Source organism: Pseudonaja textilis, chromosome 3 (genome assembly GCF_049901715.1).
Source record: "Pseudonaja textilis isolate UNSWEBS1 chromosome 3, rPseTex1.2, whole genome shotgun sequence".
Taxonomy (NCBI): Eukaryota; Metazoa; Chordata; class Lepidosauria; order Squamata; family Elapidae; genus Pseudonaja; species Pseudonaja textilis.
Window position 1 is genome coordinate 34,413,453 of NC_141992.1, and position 22,262 is coordinate 34,435,714.

The window sequence follows — 22,262 nt, forward strand, 5'->3', positions numbered from 1 at the left end:
TCTCATTATTTAAATACATAAATGTACATGTATGATCTATGCATATACTGTAGAATAAAGGGCAAGACAAAATACTTATAAATAATAATAACCCATTCTAAAATTACTTTTGATCTTATGAAACATTTGCTTTATGTATATGAAATCAAGTTTACTAATTTTTAAAAAGGGGAAGCTACTTGCATTTTCTTGATTAAAGTTATTCAAGTATCCAATATTTATTATAGCAATAATAATGAGGTAGTCTTATGTCAATCTTAGTAAATAAAGGTAAACTTAATAAATATGTAATTTTTATATTAGTAAGGTTAAATGATAAATATGAAGCTTTTTCTGGTACCCTTAAAGTAATACTTTTATGCACATCAGATCCAAGGTGAAAAGTTATTTTTGCTATTCTTTTATTTAAAATAGTTGTTATTTATGAATACGCTTTTGAAATCCTGAAAGTTAGGAAATAAGAGAGCAGACGATTTTAAATGGAAAAAAATTTATAATACTTGGACTTTTGCATTACAATTTCCCAAGCTGTCCACATTGAGAGGAAAAAAAGCTTAAGGCATCTATTTTATCTATTTGCCCAAATATTTTGTTGAGAGAATAGAAACAAAAAATTAGTAAGTTGTGTCATAGGTTTTTGGAAATGTCCTATAAAAATAGTGTCAACACATCAAACAAATTATTATATTCCAAATTCACTTTCAAGTTAAAAGAAATTTCTAAATTATCACTATCATCATAACTAACATTTCCAATTAAGCTAAAAGGGTTCTAATTCCAGTGATAATGGACAAGAATTATCTTTCAGTGTCCACATAAAAATATATTAGTAATTTAATTATATTAAACATCCTAAAGCAGAAATCATTAAAGACACTTTCTTAGGGTAAATTTGTGGTATGCTAAAATTTACCTTCCATTAGATTTACTTCATTCATAGGAGGGAAATACATAGTTACCTTCATACATATTATCTTTCTTAAGGAAGTCAGGGATATACTCTGGATCTAACTGGTATATCTGTAACTCTGTGTAAGCCCTAGCTTTTTCATGAGCCAGAAATACTCATGTAATAGGCATTTCACAGAAATAAATTTCTTATAGTATACACTTCAAACAGTTTGAAATCAACACAGATTAATTAATGTAGTAGTACACATTAAACGGAAAGTTGCTTTCCAAATCTATACAGGAATATAGTACTCTAAGTGGTAATTAAAAGCAAAGGGTACAATTTTCTTTTCTGAATTTTAAAAAGAACAATACCAATTTATGTTTGAATAGTTTTATTTCATTTCCCAAAAAGGGAGAAAAAGGCAAAAAGGTGTTGGGAGATGCATTGGTGTACTGATTTTTAGAGTAACCAGCAATATTAATTTTACTATCCTATAAAAATACTTGTACTAATTTGTGAACTATGGTTTAGTCAGTTATATAATCCTCTGTGTGAACAAAGCAAACAGTTTTGGAGAAATGGATTCATGAAGCAAATAAACAAGTTAAATACAATCAATTTCATATAAAAAAAGTTTGGTTTCTAAACAAAAGTTATCAGTAACCACAGGAACTGAGTTTTAATGTAGCAAGTCTGCTCAATAAGGGTGCATGATGGTTTTAGTACAGAATTATGAAATGGTAGAGCCCCAAAGGTTTTCTAAAAAAGGAAACAATTTAGCATTTTTATTTTTCAGATTTTAATTCAAAGTATTGGATTGGAAGCAGATTCCATTTCATTCCAAATGTCTATATAAAAAATGTCATCTGGTTAGATCAAGATAATATATCCTGCGTAACAAAAGTGTGAAGCACTTCCAAGTTTCTATGGTAGATAAACAAGCTAGTGACAACAGTTCCTTCCTCATTTCATTAAACTGTGCTGTAAGAAGTCAGTGAAGTGCTTTTTCAGTAGCGGAAAAAATGTTTCGAGCCAAACTGGAAAGTTTATCGGAAGAATAGTGTTCCCATTGTGCAAATTCAGTATGCAAAACTCCATACATATTTGCCTTTTGTTGCCTTCTAAATCACCAGCAGTACTTCCAAATAAAAATTAATCATATTTGTAATATTTTGTGAATAAAGGAAGTGTTCTCTGTTTAGGTTAAAAAACATGAACTAAACCAGAAAATGTTGCCTTGATATTATCACGGATACTCTTGATTTATATGCCAATGGTCTGAAGAACTCTTCTTTCATTTTCATTGAGATGGTCTGAGAACATTGCATAGCAAGGCTGCTGGGCAAACTGGCATAAGAATTGTGTAAGATAAGCCTAGGAGAAAGAAAAATACATTGTTAATACCTGAATAGAAAAGAAGTACATAGTTAATACTTGATGGAAAAAAACATAATTAACCCAGGGTAATGGTGTCATAGTTTTTAATTAAAGTTGTCAAAGAATTTGTGAAGTAACTTAGAAACCAGAATCAAAATATGGGTTTAATATTTGTTCAAGAATGAGTATAGAATTTCTGAAACAAACTTTTTTAAAATTTGGGATTAAGGCATTAATCTCAATCACCTACAGTAAATGGCAGCACACCTGCTTATTCAATACAAGTAGTCCTTGACTTATGGCCACAACTGAGCCCAACATTTCTGTTGCTAAGTGAGACATTTGTTAAGTGAGTTTTGCCCCACTTTACAACCTTTCTTGCCACAGTTGTTAAGTGAATCACTGCAGTTGTTAAATTAGAAACCCGCTTGTTAAGTGAATTTGGTTTCCCCATTGACTTTGCTTGTCAGAAGGTAGCAAAAGTTGATCACATGACCCTGGGACACTGCAAACATCATAAATATGAGTCAGTTGCCAAGCACCAGAGTCTCAACATATTTTTATACTGTGGTAACAAAAACTGGATGCAGTCTCTAGGTGTGGTTTTACTAAGGGTTTATAGAGTGGTATTAGTACCTCACTTGATCTCAACTGTATCCCTCTGTTAATGCAATTTTGAATTGCATTAGCTTTTTTGGCTGCTGCTGCACACTGCTGGCTCATATTTAGCTGGTTGTCCGCTAAGACTCCAAGATCCCTCTCACAGTTACTGCTATTGAGCCTGGTTTCACCCAGTCTATATGTGTACTTTTGGTTTTTCTTGCCTAAGTGTAGGGCTTTACTTTTCTCTACATTGAATTTCATTTTGTTAAATACGGCCCAGTATTCTAGTCTGTCAAGATCCATCTGGATCTTGAGCCTATCTTCTTGGGTGTTAGCTATTCCTGCCAGCTTAGTATCATCGGCAAATTTGATAAGTTCCCCTTCTATTCCCTCATCTAAGTTGTTAATGAAGATATTGAAGAGTACTGGGTCTAAGCCTTGTGGCACCCCACTGTTTACTTCCCTCCATGTAGACTTAGACCCATTAAGGACTACTTGTTGAGCATGGTATGTCAGCCAGTTGCAAGTCCATCTAGTGGTGGTGCTATCTATTCCACTTTTTTCTAGCTTACTAAGAAGTAGGTTGTGGTCTACTTTGTCGAATGCCTTGCTGAAATCTAAATATATTATGTCCACAGTATTTTGCTGGTCTACTAATTTAGTCACTGTGTTGAAGAATGAAATAAGATTGGTTTGGCATGATCTGTTCTTAACAAACCTGTGCTGACTGCTAGTTATTATTTTACTTGTTTCTAGATGTTGGCAGATGTTTTTTTTTATTATCTTTTCCAGTATCTTCCTGGGTATTGATGTTAGGCTGATTGGTCTATAGTTTCCTGGGTCTGTTTTTTTTCCTTTTTTGAAGATGGGAACCATATCAGCTCTTTTCCAGTCCTCTGGTAGTTCCCTGGTGCTCCAGGATTTTTGAAAGATATGGTGCAGTGGTTCTGAGATGACCTCTGCCAGCTCCTTTAAAACTCTGGGATGTAATCCATCAGGCTCCGGTGATTTGTTTTCATCAAGATCAGACAGGTGTTCTCTTACTATTTTTTTTGCTTATTTTAACTTTTATTTCTGGTCTGTCTTTTACAGTTATGTTTTTGGTGGGTTGAGCTATAGTTTCTTTTTGCGTGAAGACCGATGCAAAGAATGAGTTAAGCAGTTCTGCTTTCTCTCTGTTCCCTGTTACTTCCTTGCCGTCTTCTCTCTTTAGTGGACTGACTGTTTCCTTGATTTTTTTCTTGTTATTTATATGTTGGAAGAAACTTTTTTTTATTATTTTTGACTTTTGTTGCAAGTCTTTGTTCGTTCTGAGCCTTTGCTATCCTGACTTCGTCTTTGCAGATTCTGGCTATCTGAAGTTGTATGTCCTTCTTTCTATCTTAGTTGTATGTCCTTCTTTCCATTTTTTGTACTTGTCTTTTCTCTTTCAACGCCCCTTCTGACATCAGACTTCATTTTAATGAACACGTGTGATGTTATGGGATACAAATATGTAACATGTTTGATTACATGTAACTGATTTCCTATGCAAAGGGGAGGTTATTTTTATTCTGTCCAATCAACTTTTCTCTTGCATTTTGTTTGTTGTGATAACTATAGAAAGGAGGGAAACATGGGGCTCGAAGTTCTCTCTTCCTTTACATAGAAAGAACCCACTTTATCAGGGTACCCTATTAAATTGCTTTTAAATAATCTTCCAACTCAGTTGCTTATTGGAAAGGTAAACTGAGGCAGAACCTAGAGTCAGATTTGGCTTTCACCATGGGGACGTTGCAACTGTCATTAGTGTGAAAAACAGCCATAGTCACTTTTTTCAGCGCTATTGTAACTTTAAACCATCACTAAACAAACTGCTGTAAGTTGAGGACTACCAGTAATGCAGAACATATTTATTTTGAATTGCATCAGAGATTCAATTCAAACTATGTCCAGGATTATAGCTTTAATTTCAGTCCCGTGTATTTGAAAACTATGAGTGGTGTCAAGAGAACAATTTCATCAGCTTTAGAATAATATTGTTGGTCTATTTCCTGTTGTAACTCAAATAAAAATTATATTTCAAAAGAACACTTATTTCTGATTAACTTATATAGAGAATGGAAAATTCTCTATGGTATTTGATCTTGGAGGCAAGTCATGAATAACAAGGTATTTTCTTGTTCAGGTGGTTTTTTTTCCTGGCTTCTCTTTCCAAATTATTGGAATAATAATTATCCAAATTATTACCAGAACACTGCAATGATGTCTTAGGGTTTTTTTTCCAGAAATGTAAAAAATGTTTTCAATGTTCTCTGTCTTTAATTTCTTTGCTCCTTTATTGTGTGCATTTTCTTCTTCAATATAGATAGTACTCATTTAAGTTATGATAGAAGGTATTTATGACCCAGTTCCAAAGTCCTGACAGCTACACACATACACACACACACACAGGTCATTTGATCACATTTTGGGTACCTGGCAACTGGCTCACCTTTATGGCCATACACAACATACCAGAGTCATATGATTGCAATTTTTGGTGTTTTTTGCCGGTTTCCAGCAAAAAATGGGCCACTGGATAAAATGGATTAGTTTAATGATCATGGCATTCACTTAAGGATCACCACAAAAAATCATAAAATTGGGCGATCTTATTAACAACTGCCATGATTTACAACTGTAATTCCAGACTTACTTATAGTCATAATTATGGTTATAAACCGAGACCTATCTGTAAGCTATTTCAATATTTTATTCATTTCTTAAAATTCAACACACTAGAATTAACTAACTTCCATTTGGAAAGCTTTTGATGCTAATAAATGTAAATTTTCTTATCTGCAATAGGTCCAATATTAAGATTTCTTGTATCCCACCTTTATTATGTTTACAAATACCTCAAGGTGGTGAATACATCCAATATACTTTCCTCCTCCTATATTTCCCGCAACAATCAATTTTGTGAGGTGAATTGGGCTGAGAGAAAGTGGCTGGCCCAAAGTCACCCAGCTGGCTTTCATGATTAACATGAGATTTGAATTCATAGTCTCCTGCTTTCTATCCTGGAGCCGTACCCACTAGATGAAACTGGTTCTCAAACTGGATGTGAAATTATTAAGACACTTGCCAGAATTAAACAAACAATGGAATGAAAGAGAATATAGAGAAGGGAAAGGTAGAAGATTATCTGAGGTTTCCCATGCCTAAAATGGGAGGAGATTCTGTATATAACTTCTTAATCCTAAAGAAGTCAAAGAAGCTCAACTGAATTATCCTCAAGGTTATTTAAATTCTCTTCTAACTAAAGTCTATTTCTCATTAGCTGCAAAGATAAAGATTTACATATGATTTTTTAATTATATGGCTACATCTTTCTATTTTGCAAATGAGCCTCTTCAAACTAGGCTGTTTGATTCTTGTTTAACTCCCTTATCTAAGAATAACAGGTAAAACTCAGGGGCCTTACAATACCCAATTTTAAGCAATTCTGAGGCCTAAAAAATATAGACTCTCTGCATTCAGAATAACACTTTTTCTTGACTTAGTTAATACAACCATCAGAATGGGATTTCCAATTGCTTTCTGCTACAAGATCTAAATTGCTTTGCTTTTAAAGAAAAATTGAGCACTGTTTTCAGTTCTGTCTCTTGCTTTTACTGTATATACTGTAAAATATCTTTAGATTCATTAATGATACTGCTCCTTATCATGGTGCTACTTTAAAAAAAAACAATTTGTGATAGCATTTTAAAAACAGATATGATAAATAATATATATAATGATATTATTCTAGACAGTGAAGGTTCAAAGTACAAATAAATATACAACAAAATTAGATAGCAAGTTACACCACCTGTAAATCTATCTGATACAGAGGATCCTTCAATGCATCTGGATCATCCTCATCATCATCTTCATAATAATCTTCATCTGTCAAACAAATGTTTCAAAGTAAAGTTGATGCACTTAAAGAACTGAAGTCTTGAACGTCTTATACTTTCTTTGCACTACAATAAACTGTTTTCTTTTTAGACATTGAACGAATCAGTAAATAACAAAACAAACCAGAATAATAATCATATTTCCACACTATACAATGAATGTTTCTTCTATTTCTTCTATTTATTTAACCATCTATTATTTAACAGCAACAATATGTTTCTAAAAGTGGCATAAACATACCACTATTTCTATGGTATCATAATTTTTTTTAATTTCCATTCCTAAAACAATACAAAAGTAAGAACAGACAATGAATATACTCATTTTTGAGAACTCTTTTCTCCAGTCCAACTTTCAATCTACTTCTAAAGCTTATTTCTCAGAAATAGTAGATAAAATAAGAAACAAACATGATTTAGTGTTTTTTACTTTTAATACAAAAAAATGAATTCCTACATTCAGGAATCAAATATCAAGTGTAACAACAATCCTAGCCAAACCTTCTGTTTAACATGCTAAATAGAAATCTTTTTTGCAAGCAGAACCACTGAATCATGAAAGTCTTCATTTTCTAGATATAGGGCATCCGCTTCACTTACTATTTATCTTTTGAACATATGCATTTTTTTTTAATTTCAAAGAATGTATGTTTGTGTAGGCATTGTGGGAGAGTTGCATCAATTTGTGTGTTTCTTGAGACTGATTTAGAAATGGAACTAATACTGAAAATTGTTTTATTGAACTATGGAATAAAGAAATCCTAACAGTTTAGTCATATACATTATTGTTGCTTTGATTTAAAAAAAATTAATAAGCTTTTTATGCTTTTTCACAAATTTAAAACTGCTTCACTTACCATATTTATTGGTGGCAAGAATATCTGACAATAGCTGGCCTGTTAACCCTTCGTTTTCTTCTTCCTCCTCATCTTCTTGATCTTCCCACATGTCATTGGACTCCTCTATTAATTGAAATAAGAAATTAAACTAGCAGAACAGATTTATTTAATTTTATTGACTGTCTGCTGTAATATTCTCTGGAAAACCAATGTTAACATTTTTGTCTCCAAGTAAATTTTATTTAAGCATTGTAATCTGTTATCCCACTGAAAACTGATTCTTTTATTGTAAACGTTTGTGGTCATTAAGTCAGTAAATTGACATAGAACATAAGGCAAACTTTTAAAAAAGAGACTGTGAAAGAACTCACATTATGAACACATTAATACTGATCGAAATGCCCAATACAGTAATTTTTTTGCAACCTTGCTCACATGCTGTTGTACTCATGCAATGCGGTGAACATTGTTTACATTATGTACTACAGCAGCATGTCACATATTTATATATTTTATTAAATTTATATTATAGCTTTTTCTCCCACTACCACTATAACCAGTTCTTTTTCTCCTGTAATCAAGAGAAATAACCCATAACCACTAGTCTTGAAAATTATCAATGCAACAGTGATTAATCTAAAGACATGGCTAAGTATATTTGGACCTAAGTACTTCCAAACCCATATTCCATGCAAGTTGGATCATAAGATACCTAGCAAATAGTACCTTGGCTCCATTCTGCAGCAGTCTGTCGAGAAGCATTTGCTTCTATTGCATTAGAAAGCTCATTTATTATCAGCTTTAATATTTTAACTAACAAAGGAATGTTGGTCCAGCGCTCAGGATCTAAAAGATACCAAAAATTGTGGATTTTTTAAGAAATTAAGAACTCAGAGAAACCACAATACAAAACCAGCTGGAGAAGTGCTTCATGTTTTATTAGTCCCCGCAGTATGTTTTGAAATACCGTATTTTTTGGACTATAAGAAGCACCAGACCATAAGACACACCAAGATTTAGAGAAGAAAAACAAGAAAAAAAATAGTTTTTGGCCTTTGCATGTCCCATTTTCAGCCTCCCCGGTCCCCAGAAGCACTCTGCAGGCCAAAAACAGGCCTGCTTTTGGCCTGCAGTACTTCTGGACGCTGGGAAGGCTGAAAATGGGATACACAGATGGTTTGGGAGACCAAAAACAGGCCCATATTTACTCTATAAGACACACTTTGGGGGGGGTTGGGAGAAAGTGCATCTTATAGTCTGATAAATACGGTACATGTTTTATAAAAGGCCAGCAGTAGTTTAACTCCACTTGGCATGCATGCATGCATGCATGCATGCACGGGCACGCGCACATGCACACACACAAACACAAAAATAGAGCAGGATCAGAAAACCTATTGTTTTGAGACCCTGCCTGGCTATAGGTAGTCCTCATTTAGTGACCACAAGTGGGGCTGGCAACTGTTGTTAAATGAAGTGGTCGCTAAGAGAAACTGTTCTCAGAAAGTTACTTCAGCTTTCCTTTGTTTTACAAAGCTGCAATGGTTGTAAATGCGAGGATTGGTGATGAAGTTATTTCTTCATCACTGGGATAACTGCAAATGGTTTCCATATGAGCCATGGTGATCCAGCAGTTAGAGTGCACTACTGCAGGCTACTTCTGCTGACTGCCAGCTGCCTGCAATTTGGCAGTTCAAATCTCACTAGGCTCAAGATTGACTCAGCCTTCCATCCTTCTGAGATTGGTAAAATGAGGACCCAGATTGTTGGGGGCAATATGCTGATTCTGTAAAACCACTTAGAGAGGGCTGTAAAGAACTGTGAAGCGATATATAAGTCTAAGTGCTATTGCTATATGAGATAGTTGCTAAATTAGGATTATCTGTTGACGCAGATTCTTTATACACTCATTCTTATATTTATTATTAAAAGTTAATATTTACTCTGTTTGAACAAACATTGTCAATAACCATCTGTCTCTAAGTTAACCTTTTGCAGGCTACATATTTCAGGACATAGCAGGGTATAATTTTTTTAAAAAAATGATAATAAATATTTTATATAAGATATTTAGTACACAATAGTTTAATTGGTTCAGAAGAATAGTCAGTTACACACATGGCAAAATATTTTTTCCCAGTTAAAGTTACACTGCTTTTCATGAAATTTGGACATATATTCTGAACCTATTTTTAAATGTTCAGAATTATTTATTCTTATAAAATTAAAAATTCACTAGCTTTTATAAGTATTTGTTTATAATGTATTTTAAATATATAAAATATTTTTTTATAAATATTTGTTTATTGGTAAGTGCAGTTGGTATGCAAATTTCAAAAACTGAATGGAATACGGAACAAAAGATCTCAATTTTCACTGAAGATTGTATCAATATCCAAAATTTCAATAGATGCATTTATCATGAAAAAAATAAGTTTGGTACCAGTTACAAAATAGACCTAATGTTAATTGTTTAATAAAGGTAATAAAGAATTAAAATTACTTTTAAGGATACATCCTGTTGATTCAGATACAAATACTCACTTTTGGCTGCTTTTGATCGTGTACGTATACCTTCTTCCATATTAAATATTTCTTCCCCTTTTACCCTGATATCTTGGAGGCGCTTGTCATCTGTATTGATACCATACTGGAGTAACTTACACAGAGCTACAGAACTGAAATTTTTAAAAATAATATATTTCATTTCATTTCATTCTACCTATAAGACATATATGTAAAAGCATAAGCAAAGATTTACAATATTTTATTTCATTTGGGTGTGTAACCAAATATTTAATAGGACCTATGTCATGAACGTCTATATCATTATTTTAATAATCACATAATTTATTTTACAGCAATTTAAAAACAGAAATACTAGGCAAGAGTTTAAGGTATTTGTCTATATTACTGTATATGTGGTATTCTCTGGGTACCTTCTGGCTTTTCTCTCCAATATGCTTTTCCATAGCCCCAAGTGTTTCTTCCTTTCCACCAATTTGAAATCCGTACTACCAAGTTTACTAGCCAACACAGGACAACACTTCTAGTTTCTTTTTGAATGGGTGGGCAGGATGCTTAACAAAATCCAGCCCTCTACAACTGTTGATGGGTATATTCCCACTCCTTTATATAAGAGATGTTTGTGTTCTAAACAAGGCACAAATCCTTGTACAGTATATAAAGGACTGTATGTTACGTATAAGGTCAATTTGTCTTAAACAATTCATCATAATAAAATTAAGATAAAATCATTGCTTCTTACACTTACTTCTTACATTCTTTAAAAAACAATTAAATACTTGTTCTAATCTGAAGAAATATACACTGCAATAACAGAAAACCTTACCTGACCTTCCCTTCATACTGTCCATAGAACAAATGTTGTCGACTCATCCACTCCGACATTACAAATTCCAGAGCAGGCTTGCCTGTTGGTCCAGGTAAACTACAAAGAAATTCTAGTAATGGTTCCAGTTGAGAATGAACTAGATGAGCAAATACCATGATCAAAGACTGTAAAAGGAATTAAAAGAAGATAATGATAGCTTCAATTTCTAAAAAGTAATCTCATGAATAAAATATCGATATCAATTTTATATATATAGTGCTTGCAAACAATTATTCTGATAATTATCATTAAATAAATATTCCAATAATTACAGTTTTCATCTACTTTACAAAGTTCTTACCTGCATTACAGTGAGAGTTTCTGCTTGCTGCATTTTACTAAGAATTGCTCTGAGAATCTGATCCAGATTTTCTCCCAATTCACTCCCAACTTTGGAAATCAATGTAGAAACTAGCCTGCCTACGAAGGCAGCTGTGAATTCTGAGGTGCGTGGATCCAGAAGTTGACTCACTACCTGCATCACATACCACAGTCCATTGTGGCCTTGCTCATCATGCCACTGTGCAATTTGTTCCAGAGCGACTGAGATGTATGCACGTAAACACTCGCCACCATTCTGTATAAATGATAATAAGGCACAAAATCTTTCATTCTAGAAAGAATTCAGATATTACAACCAAACATCTTCTTTCAATACAGGATGAAATAGTAACTGGTGATCAAAGGAAAAATAAAACTCGACAAGAAATATTTTCAGATGACCTTACTCTGCTTCACTTTTTCACAAAACCCCTTTAAAGATCTAGGTACTAAGTCTGAAAGAAATAAAATAAACTCTATTTGGTACAATTTTTGGAATATTACAATGTTTAGACTCCTAATCTAAATATCTAGAGAACGAAATTGACCATATGTTGATCCAAACAGGTGGATCAAAGGTATAACCTTATAAAATATTATTCATTTCTTCATGCATGAATGTCTAATGTTATTCATATGCATTAGTTAAATTTAAGTGCTGGCATGGTAGAAACAGATACAAAAGAAATAAAGCCAAAATTGCTGTTTTCCAGAATGCTTGTTGCATTTAAACAAGTATATTTTATCAACTTGCTTGAACAAGTGTTATTTTTCCCCTGAAAGTAAGATTAGTGAAGCTTGTTCAAAGTATATCAACTATCTGAAATTAAATAGCCTGTCTCTAAATAGTATTTATCAGCCATATATCAATCTTTAATTTTCTACTTTCTGTATATCTGCTCAGGCAGATACTGTAGCAAACCACTTACCAAAAAAGGAAGAGCAAAACAAGTAAAATTTGGTAACATTCCTAAATGTAAGAGTGAGAAATAATGAAAATTACATCATGATATCTATATTTTATATATTTGCACCCATTGTAAAGATGCAAGTACAAGAGGCTGGGGCTTGTGTTGTGCAGTTGCAATGCCTTTTTTGTCAGTCTCATAGCATAGAAGCCTTTTCTGCTATTAGCAAAATTTAGAGAAAACTAAATTTCAGTTGTGAAAGATATGCTTCGTCTTTGAATAATAATAGAAATAAAAAAGCCATTTAAATTTCATTAATGGAATCAATTGCCATTTGCAGTCAACTTATTCCTGCATGTTAATCATTATGAATCTGGTTGGTCTAAATACAGAAAGTTTATACAAATGACTGAACAGCCACTCACAAAACATTACCTGCATGGTAGCATTGTCATCTGTGTGCAGGGTACACTGAGCCACAGCAGGAAAACCTTGGAAGATTAAGAGGTCCGAAAGGGGTGGTTTAGTATTTCTTACAACAGTTGTTAATATGTCTATTGAAGTCTGAAAAAGAAAAGAAATCAGAGGTGGGAACTAACCAGCTGGGGGTGGGGGTAGAGAGATGACATGATGCAATAGGATTAGTTTATTCAACAGTAGTCAAACTAATGAGCAAGCGTGGTTTTGTTTTCTAAAACTTAGAACCAACTTGTTCAAGATGATACTTCTACAACCTTCCGACCATTGGTTGGTAAGAAAATTCATATTGTTTTCAGCTTTTCTCTGAATGTCTTCCTCCCTGGCCTTATTGAGAAATCTTGAGGAATACTGAATCTCTCTCTTTATTTTGGGAGCTGCCCAGAGTTGTTAAAAAACAGGTGGCTGTATAAATATTTTAAGTAACTAAATAAAATATTTTTTCTGCTTTCGACATCTATAGCTAAAATCTGGAAATTACATTAAACAGAATAACTTTTAAAACCTTCTCCACTTTTTGTTCCTTTACATTTCCAAGAAATTACCTAAAACTATGTTTAAATTGCTAATTTTAACTATGAGATGCCGAATTATTACCTCATTGTCCTGTTCACTATGAATTTAACTATTATACTATTATTATATCAATTGCTTTAATTATACTTTCATTTTTAGACCTCTGGAATATATAAGCTTGTTTAGTAGTTATATTGTTTGGCTTTGCAGAGAATCTCAGCTTTAATGTATTTTTCATTAGGAATTTAAAAACAAATATTTCTTTTTTTTAATCAGCAAGTCAGACTATATAAATGTTTCTATATTTTGAAAAAAAATGTCTGTATACTTACTGCACAAAGTCCTGCTGGAATTTTATCAACAGGAGCTTGCATGATACTGACAAGAGTTGGAATTAATCTCATCTGCATTGCATCCTGACAAGTTTCTATTTGTGCTAGTTCTTTAAAAATATCCTGGGCAAGAGAAGCGACAACTGGATCTAAATAAAGAAATAATATCAATTACTAAGGAGAAATACCCTAATAAAATCATAATGTCATAATAAGAAAAAGCAGCCTCTAGCATGAACCTATCTACTAACAAGTATTCTAGCCAACTCACAACTCATATGTATTCTTAGAATATTACACTGCTCGGTAGTTTCAGTCAAGTGTTTTGTTCAAGCAGTATTCAGAAAAAAATGCAAATATACAAAATAGAAGGCATTCTGAGGACCAAGGAATGAGCAGTTTTATCAGTTCTCCTTCTAATAAATGGGTGTTCTGTAACTGGCCATACTCACCATTCAAGAAATTTTCTGAGGGCTAAAATGCTACCTGTCACAGTTGGAAACAAGCATAACAAAAAACAGCTATTTTCTATAATAATATTTTGGATATTTTTTAAACTAAGATAGTTACCATGGCCTTTTAATACAATACTGAAAAAAATCCAACACCAGTGTAATCAAATTTCTTTATTTAAAAATATTTGAAATCAGCAGTGTTCTTTGAATAGAATCATCTGTAATCGTAATCAAGAGCAAGTCTGAGCACGTACCATTACTATATTTGAGAAATATTGCAATGGTGAAGGGACAAATCTTGTTCTCCACACTTGCTGTAAAGGCTGCGTCTACTGTGCAGACAATGCAAAGGGTTTCCATCACAAGATTGAGAACCTCTGAACTAAACTGAGCTGCCAAATGGATTAATCCATCAAGGATACTAGGAAGAAAAGGCTGTAGGACATGGGTGCTTTCAGAAATCTTCAGCTGGTCACAGTAGCTAGGGGGAAAAAACATTTTAAGAAGAAAAAATATAAAATTATATTTGCCAATAAGATTGTAACACAGCACAACATTTCTCACCATCATACATTCGACATCTTCACCATTCTAAGTATTATACATTCTCAAAATTAAATCATGGTTTATGCTACTGATCAACTAATACAGGTCTTCAGCTACATACCCCCAGATAGCTCTTACTGCAGAAATTCGCACAGAAGGAGGTTGTGTTTCATGAAGGCCACTGACTGTTGCTTGTAGAAATTGCTGGATGAGCTCTGGAGACATTGCAACTGTGAACCGACTGGCCGCCCAAAGAGCACGGCCAAGAAGAAAAGGCGAAACTATAAGAAAAAAGGCAAATCATAGTGTTATTGCTATTGTAGTTCTCTCTCAAAACTACCATTCGGTAACAGGCCTTATGGCCCTAAATATATTAGTGAGACAATTTACATACTTGGAGACAATAAAAAAAGAAGTTATTTTTTTACACATGAACATAATAGATGTTCTAGTCTAGTGGTCTAGTGGTACGAACTGTGCACACCTGATTTACACTGTAATACAGCATACTTCTTTAATTCTCCAAGTGCAAATTGAAGCAAATAAATGAATGTACCTGATCACTTTTATTCTAAGGATTATAACAGAAAGGACAAGAAGCCATTGTGTTAACAAGAATGTGTTCGTATTCCGGGACACTTCCGCTTGCCAGCCTTGGTGACAGCAGGGATTTGCGTTTCTTCGCGATCCCTGCTGTGCTCACCGTCTTGGTGCCTCCGATCCAGATGGATTTGGAGGATAAGGCTGCCTTGTAGGGACAGCCGAAGATAGGGAGGAGCTGGGGAAGGGTATGGGGGTGCCGCAGACCCCCCCCCCGCACCCAGTTTAAACCTCCTTCTCTCAGGACGCTGTAGCGACGGCCTTATGGCCGCCATGAAGAGGCTGGCATCCGGGATAAGATTGCGCAGGAGGGGTGCTGAAGGAGGAAAAAAAAAACAGAGAAAGCTTTTGGCTGAGCCGGGACAACAATTAACATCTGAATACCCTGGAACTTTGGCTTTTCAAGTGATTTATTGCTTTTCCAAAGGATCGTTAAGCTGCGGTGGATGAGTAAGGGAAAACCTTTTTCCTCACTTTCCTTCCCACGGAGGCAGCAGATGGAAGCCTGAAACACCCGTATTGGCAATAGAAGGTATTAATTTTCAAAATTGAAGCCAAGGGGAAATTATATTTTCAAATATTGATTCTTTAAAACTTAAATCTTTTTGCTTTAAGGGGGAAGGAAGAGAGATAAATGATTTATACTAACGTTTGTTGAAGGAGACTGCTTGGAGTTTTATAAGACTAGAGACTAAACTGTAATAAAACTTCCAAAAAATGTCTTGGAATTTTGTAATTGAATTCTCCCCCAGGAAGAGCAAATGACTTTGGGACTTTAACTATCTTTTGAAAGACTAAGAAAACATTTGGACTGCTTAAAAAAATAAAATAAATCCTTTTCTGTTCACAATGGTGTCTTTTGAAGAATTGAAAATGCAGTTTGAAAAATTAAGACAGGAGGAAGGCGGCTCTTTTGGATCTATTTTTGGCTTTTTAGAAATGGCGATTTGTGCTTACCAGAAAATGCAACAAGAAAGAGGCTGGGACGATGAAGAAGAAGCCATCTTTAATGGACATATGATTTCAAAAAAGGGTAAAAAGGAGAAGAAAATCAAGAATTTAAGCTCTAAAAAAACAATTAAGAAAGGGAAAAGAAAGGTGAAAAATTGATATAATGATAGAAAGCAATGGAAAAGAGGAATGCAACAGAGAGGGGAGATTAAAAAGTGGGAGATTGAGTGGGGGGGTAAAAAGGCTAGAATTGATAAGGAAGGAAGAGACAAAGCAAAGGGCTTTAAACAAGATGTTGTTTGTTTTGTTTATAAGCAACTTTTTTTCAGAGACAAAGGGTAAAATAAAGTTTTAATAGAGATTCTGTAAAGGTACACAAGACTGCATTTTATATTTGTATTTGAAATATGTGTTAATAAAATATTGTAGGGACTGTGTAATTGATGTGTATTTAACTAATTTGTTTAGGGAATACTATTTTTAATATCTATAAGAATATTACGTTTGTTTTTTTAAAAAAAATGTTATTTAGAATGTACTAAGCAGAATCAGAATAGAAATAATGTTTAATTTTAAGTGTTGAATTTGGGGGGAAAATAGAAAGGTGTCATACTTCAACCAGTTATTACAGGGACAAGATTGTGTTCAAGAGAAAGATAAATGGATGATTGAAAAAGAACGGACAAAAAATACAAGTGAAATGATTTAAATTGAGATTAAATAAATAAAGTAGAATTAAGAGAGTGAAAAGAGGGGAGAAGATATCTGTAAAATGTAGAATCTTTAACAGGATATGAAATAGTATATAAGCTGAGCATGAATTTAATTTAAGTCTGTACCAAAAGTTATAACCCGGGGTTAAGCCGCTTTCTAAAAAGAAGTTTTATATTTTTTGTTATGTGTTTGTTAGTTTATATTTGTTTATTGAGTAATACTGGATAAGAACATATGAAATAGTAACAATATGAAATATAGTAAGATGAAATATATGAATGAATAAAACTGAATAGAAATAAAGGAAGAAATAGTAAGAAGGTGGAAAACAATAATAAGATATGAAGTTGAATATATAAGATGCTTATTAAGTTATGTGTGGAAATGTGATAATTTAGAATTATATTGTACTTAAATGAGATGTTTTATTTGTTTGTTAAGTAGTTGTCGGAAAAGATGTCTTATGTTCTTATGTCTCATGTTTTGTTTGTGTACTGTTTTTTTTTTTAAATTAATAAAACTTTTTTTTAAAAAAAGAATGTGTTCGTATTCCTTACTTTTTGACTGTTGACAAAGAACAGACATAGGTAATGTTACCAGGGCTTTGAATGAATCAAAACAAGCTTCTGTTTGCAGACCAGAGTTGAAATGACTTCCTTTTCTGCTTTGAAATTTTCATTAAATGACATAATTGTAAATTTGATTTTATGTTTGGAAGAATGTTTCTGAATTAATCTCATCCTGTATATAAATAAATGGACTCATACTTACTTAACTGCTATACATTTTATCTATAACCACAAACATTCTCTTAAAATTTATCCAAAAACTATACATTATTCTGAAAATATTTTTGAATTTCTCTTTTTTATTATTTTTAGGCAACCATAAGTACCTGAGAGGTTGAGATCAGCAAGAAGAACATTGGTTAGAAATCCATGCATATCAAAATGTATACTTCCATTTTTTACGGAGTCTGTGATAAGAGACTTGACTGAGCCTAGAGCCAGCATGCAAGCTTCGTGTATCTTCCACCTGCAAAGAATAAATTACTTAAATATTCTAATATTCAATTCTTGATAACTAAAAAGTAGTAGACAACCAATGGCAAACTAAGAAAATAATACAGTAGTTGGGCTGCCATATATAACATAAATAATACTGTGGTTGTACAACTTTATTTGCAAATTATGAGCTATTATATACTTGAAGAATGTTATTTAACAATTGTGCTGGATATTTGAGACAGAGTTTGTTACAGATGTAGTTTAGTAAGGGTAACCTAATCTGTTTGTATTATAACAGGGAAAATTGTATATTAGATTAGTATAAATACTATTTTTATATGAATTAGTTTTACTATTTATCTTAGAGTATTAGTATTAGTCCAACCTTTTTCTGAAACTAGCCAAGCTGATAGCCACTGTCAAATGCTTAAGATTTAAAAGTATTTTGGATTATCTGATCAATACTGGAATACAGATAGAATATTTATGTCTAGAAATTTGAAATAAAAATATTTATTGAAAGTAACTTCTTATTTAAAGAAACTAATGTATAATATTCTTTGGAATTATTCTCAATGGCATTGAACCAGGGAACACCATTTATTATCTGTAGCAAGAGGACAAGTACTGACCCTAGGCCAAACTTTACATGTTCTATATCTTACATATCTTATATATTGTATATACATATCATATCCTGTGATTATTTTAGGAACAGTAAATATAACAGATATACTATAGATTTGGTGGCTTTTATTATATTGTATGGATCACTATGATAATAATAAAAGTTCATTTGTTTTCATTTTCATCTTAAAATTTTCTATTCTGATATGCATGCTTTCAAATCTAGTACATGACTAAGAGAAAGGAGAGGACAGACAACTGAGAACAGGCTTTAACTAAATGAGATCTATTGGCATAGATCTATGTTTCTGTTAGTTCTTGCAGAGCGAATCAGTAAGTGGATGTCACAACAGGAACTGCTTACAGAATTCACTATTTTGTAGGAAAAACAAAGCAAAATCCAATTTCATTTCATAAAAACTGACAGCATTACCAAAACATGTAGTAAACTGGCAGTTAATCAATGCCTAATCTTATTTATAATATATCTTATATAAGATATTATTTATCTTATAGATTGCATTTTTACTGATTGTTATGTAATAAAATCCATGTAATTATTTTGTTAAACAAACAGAGCTGAGTATTATGGAATCTTGTATCACAACATTATCGATACTTCCAGCCGCATTTATATGATCCCCTATTGCCAATGTCCTTCAGCATTCTATTGAAGAAAGGTTAACTTTTAAGCAATATTAAAAATGATAATAAATCAGGTGATTTATTCTCCTGTAATTTAAGCAAAAAGTGCCTAGAAAACTAGCATTTGTTCTGCCTTATGAACAATCCTAATTTATTTATTAATGTCCCCAAATAACTTATAATGGACAACAAGAAGGCAACTACTCTAATTCTAGTTTTTTCATTTCTAACTTGATTATAAGGTATATAATACTAGTTTGTTTCATTATGGATTAAATATTTTGATACTGTCACTTATAGAAACTGCTTTCTTACCAATGTTCAGCACCAGTATTTTTGGCTTGCTCTGCTTCCTGCAAGTGTCTTGTAGCTGCAGCAGCCAAAGCTGTTGCACTTTCATTCTGGAAATCAGCTGCCACAGCCTATACAGAAGTATGACAATAGCTCACATTTTCTAGAAAAGGTAAAGGGAACCTTCATATCACTATTCTTTGTTGATAATGAAGTTAGCAGTAGTGAATAGCTTCAAAACAATTTAGTCAAGAAAAAATTACTAACAAAATTGTCTTCTTTTTAACATCTTGAAATATTTTAGATATTCACATGAAATACAGTGATGTCAGGGATGGGGAGAGAATAAAGCTCAACACAGCAAACACCAGAAGGGTTTGAAAGCAATCTAATACCACTCATGTGTATCTTGTTTCCAAAAGGGTGAGAAATAAATTTAAAAAATAAATGCTAAATAAAAATAGTTCTATAATTTTATGAAATAGCCTTTCTGATCTCATTACACTTACGTATCTTCTTTTAAACTATCCATTGATTGCTTCATTCTACTTTCAACTTAAAACATGAGAGCACAGTAGCTCTTATAAAATAGTATAAAAGTCACACATTCTTAGGCAGCAAGCATTAAAAGTATGTACATAGTGACATACAGTAAGTTACTTATGAAAAACAACTTCCATTTGCCACTATTGTGTAGATCAAAAGAAATAAACCTATAGTCCTCCACTTATTACTGGTTTCCAACTTCTATCAGCAGAGGCTATTATAGTCATTGGTCAAGGACGATGAAACATATTTCAACATTTGAAGAACCAGACATTCCCCACTCTTGGTTTATATTTTTCAAAACATTGTAAATTTGGACCACTGTAAAATCTTACCAGCAGCAAGTCCTGTGCAGCAATTCTAACTGTATAGGAAAATGTATCATCATCTTCATCCTCAACAAATTGTTGCGGATTAGCAGTCCAGACTTTTATCTGAAAAGTAATCATAGCACTTCAATAATTTATAGAAATACATTTTCTTATTCAAGACGACACATAATTAAACTACCACATATAGGTAGTCCTCAGTTAATGACCATTGTTTGTGACCATTCAAAATTACAGCAGTGCTGCATGAACGGTAATTACATCAGGTTCCTGAAGTTACAGCTATTGCAGTGTCCCTATGGTCATGAAATCAAAATTCAGGCTCTTCACAGCTCACCCTCACGGTTTGGATCAGGGTATCCAACCTTCCATAACCTGCTTGACAACCAGGTGGGATTCGATTAATGACGGCAACAGGTGCATTAGCCCATCACTCGTGTGGCCCTGCAGGCAGGCCACCAAACTGCAAAGGCTGGGGACCAATGCTCCAGACTGTTTGCTTTGGAGCTTTTGTGGGGGGTGGTTTCATACCAAAACATTGCAAGTCAACTTTTCTGTTTGTCTTAGTTGCAGATTAGCTGTAGAGTAGTAACAAGATGTAGAGAGTGTCTTAAGACTATGATTTCTAAAAATAATGGGGCATCTTCATATCACGGCAAGCAGAATGTGTGGTTAAGATATTTATCTAGTAATAAACTGTTTAGGTAAATACTCATTACTCATTTAAGCTTTTAAAGAGAATAAATCAGCATTTTGCCATGTGGTACACCCTGTGTAATTCAGACAATTAAACAACAACAGGTTAAATCATTGATACTATGTTTGCAAAAGGATCAATTTGCAAAAGGAAGAGATGCTGTAATGACTTGCAGAGAGACTCTGTGTTCACACAAGATCTGAGATACATAATTTTGAAGTACATATATTCTTGCAAACATTAAAATATGAAATGAGGTTTGAAAAACATTTTTACTTTGAATAGAAAGCCTGGGTCCCTGCAGATGGTGCTAAATGCTAACTTCAAGCCCAAGATGAATGAGACTGCTTGGAGTTGTATTTCATCAATATCTGAAAAGTAATAAGCTTCTAGACATTGTCTACAATTTACAAGCATGAAAAATGTGCTTACCTGTTCTTCTGTTATCTGCATATAGAGAATGATGTAATATATTAATTCAGGCAATGCTTTCTTCACTGTGCTTTTAAACTTGTGGTTTTCTAATAGAGCATGAACAAACTCGAATATGCTGAAAACTAGGTTTTCAAAGCCCAAAACTTCACCTAAATTTTAAAAATTATATGAAAAATATTAAAGATCTTTCAAATTATTACTTTAGTATTTGACAATTATATTATTTTACACAATTCAGATTTGATAATACTATTCCCAATAGCTTTCACTGTTTTACTCATGTTTAAAATATAAAAAATATCCAAATATATATGTAAGAAGAAAACTTATTAAAGCAATCTAAATTTGTTTTATTAGAGTCCATTTGACATTCAAAATACCTATAGCCAATTTATTCTCTGTATGACAACTTAAAGCATCACTGATTAAAAACTTGATACAAGGAGCATATTTTAAAATATCAATTTTCATTACACCTCTAATAAAGAGTTTTCCTACCATCAGAATCCACTGGATCTTCCACTTCTTCTGTATAATTTACTTCTGTTCTCACATAGGTAGTTGAGTAAATTAAGGAAAATAAATATAGCTTCCATACAATTACATTGCAATGAAATTATTTCATCTATGGATGAGAACTAGATAATGAAAAATTCAAAGACTATCGTTTATTAGAAAAAAAATCTAATAAAAAAAGAATATCAACTGAACTAATGGGGAAAAAATTGCTCTGTCCAAAGGCAGCATTCACTAAGTCACAAGGAATTTGGTGCAGAAAAAACCGTTTGAAAGCCTGTTGGAAAATATTTTAAACAGATCTTGATTATAATCTCT

The 22,262-nt window shown here is 32.9% G+C and overlaps 1 protein-coding gene across 1 annotated transcript in view; it reads right to left on the reverse strand.

The window, feature by feature from the left end:
* Positions 1-1,269: 1,269 nt before the first annotated feature.
* IPO9 (importin 9) overlaps positions 1,270-22,262 on the reverse strand; it is a 41,454-nt gene continuing 20,461 nt past the window's right edge. The window contains exons 9-24 of the mRNA XM_087929237.1: positions 21,927-21,988; positions 21,426-21,577; positions 20,303-20,401; positions 19,446-19,552; positions 17,747-17,886; positions 14,708-14,867; positions 14,295-14,521; positions 13,586-13,734; positions 12,696-12,824; positions 11,333-11,608; positions 10,990-11,156; positions 10,182-10,315; positions 8,364-8,483; positions 7,656-7,760; positions 6,711-6,787; positions 1,270-2,269 (exon numbers count right to left, since the gene is read on the reverse strand). Coding sequence (XP_087785363.1) covers positions 2,159-2,269; positions 6,711-6,787; positions 7,656-7,760; positions 8,364-8,483; positions 10,182-10,315; positions 10,990-11,156; positions 11,333-11,608; positions 12,696-12,824; positions 13,586-13,734; positions 14,295-14,521; positions 14,708-14,867; positions 17,747-17,886; positions 19,446-19,552; positions 20,303-20,401; positions 21,426-21,577; positions 21,927-21,988 — 2,215 coding nt within the window. The 3' untranslated portion in view covers positions 1,270-2,158. The remainder of the gene's footprint in view (positions 2,270-6,710; positions 6,788-7,655; positions 7,761-8,363; positions 8,484-10,181; positions 10,316-10,989; positions 11,157-11,332; positions 11,609-12,695; positions 12,825-13,585; positions 13,735-14,294; positions 14,522-14,707; positions 14,868-17,746; positions 17,887-19,445; positions 19,553-20,302; positions 20,402-21,425; positions 21,578-21,926; positions 21,989-22,262) is intronic.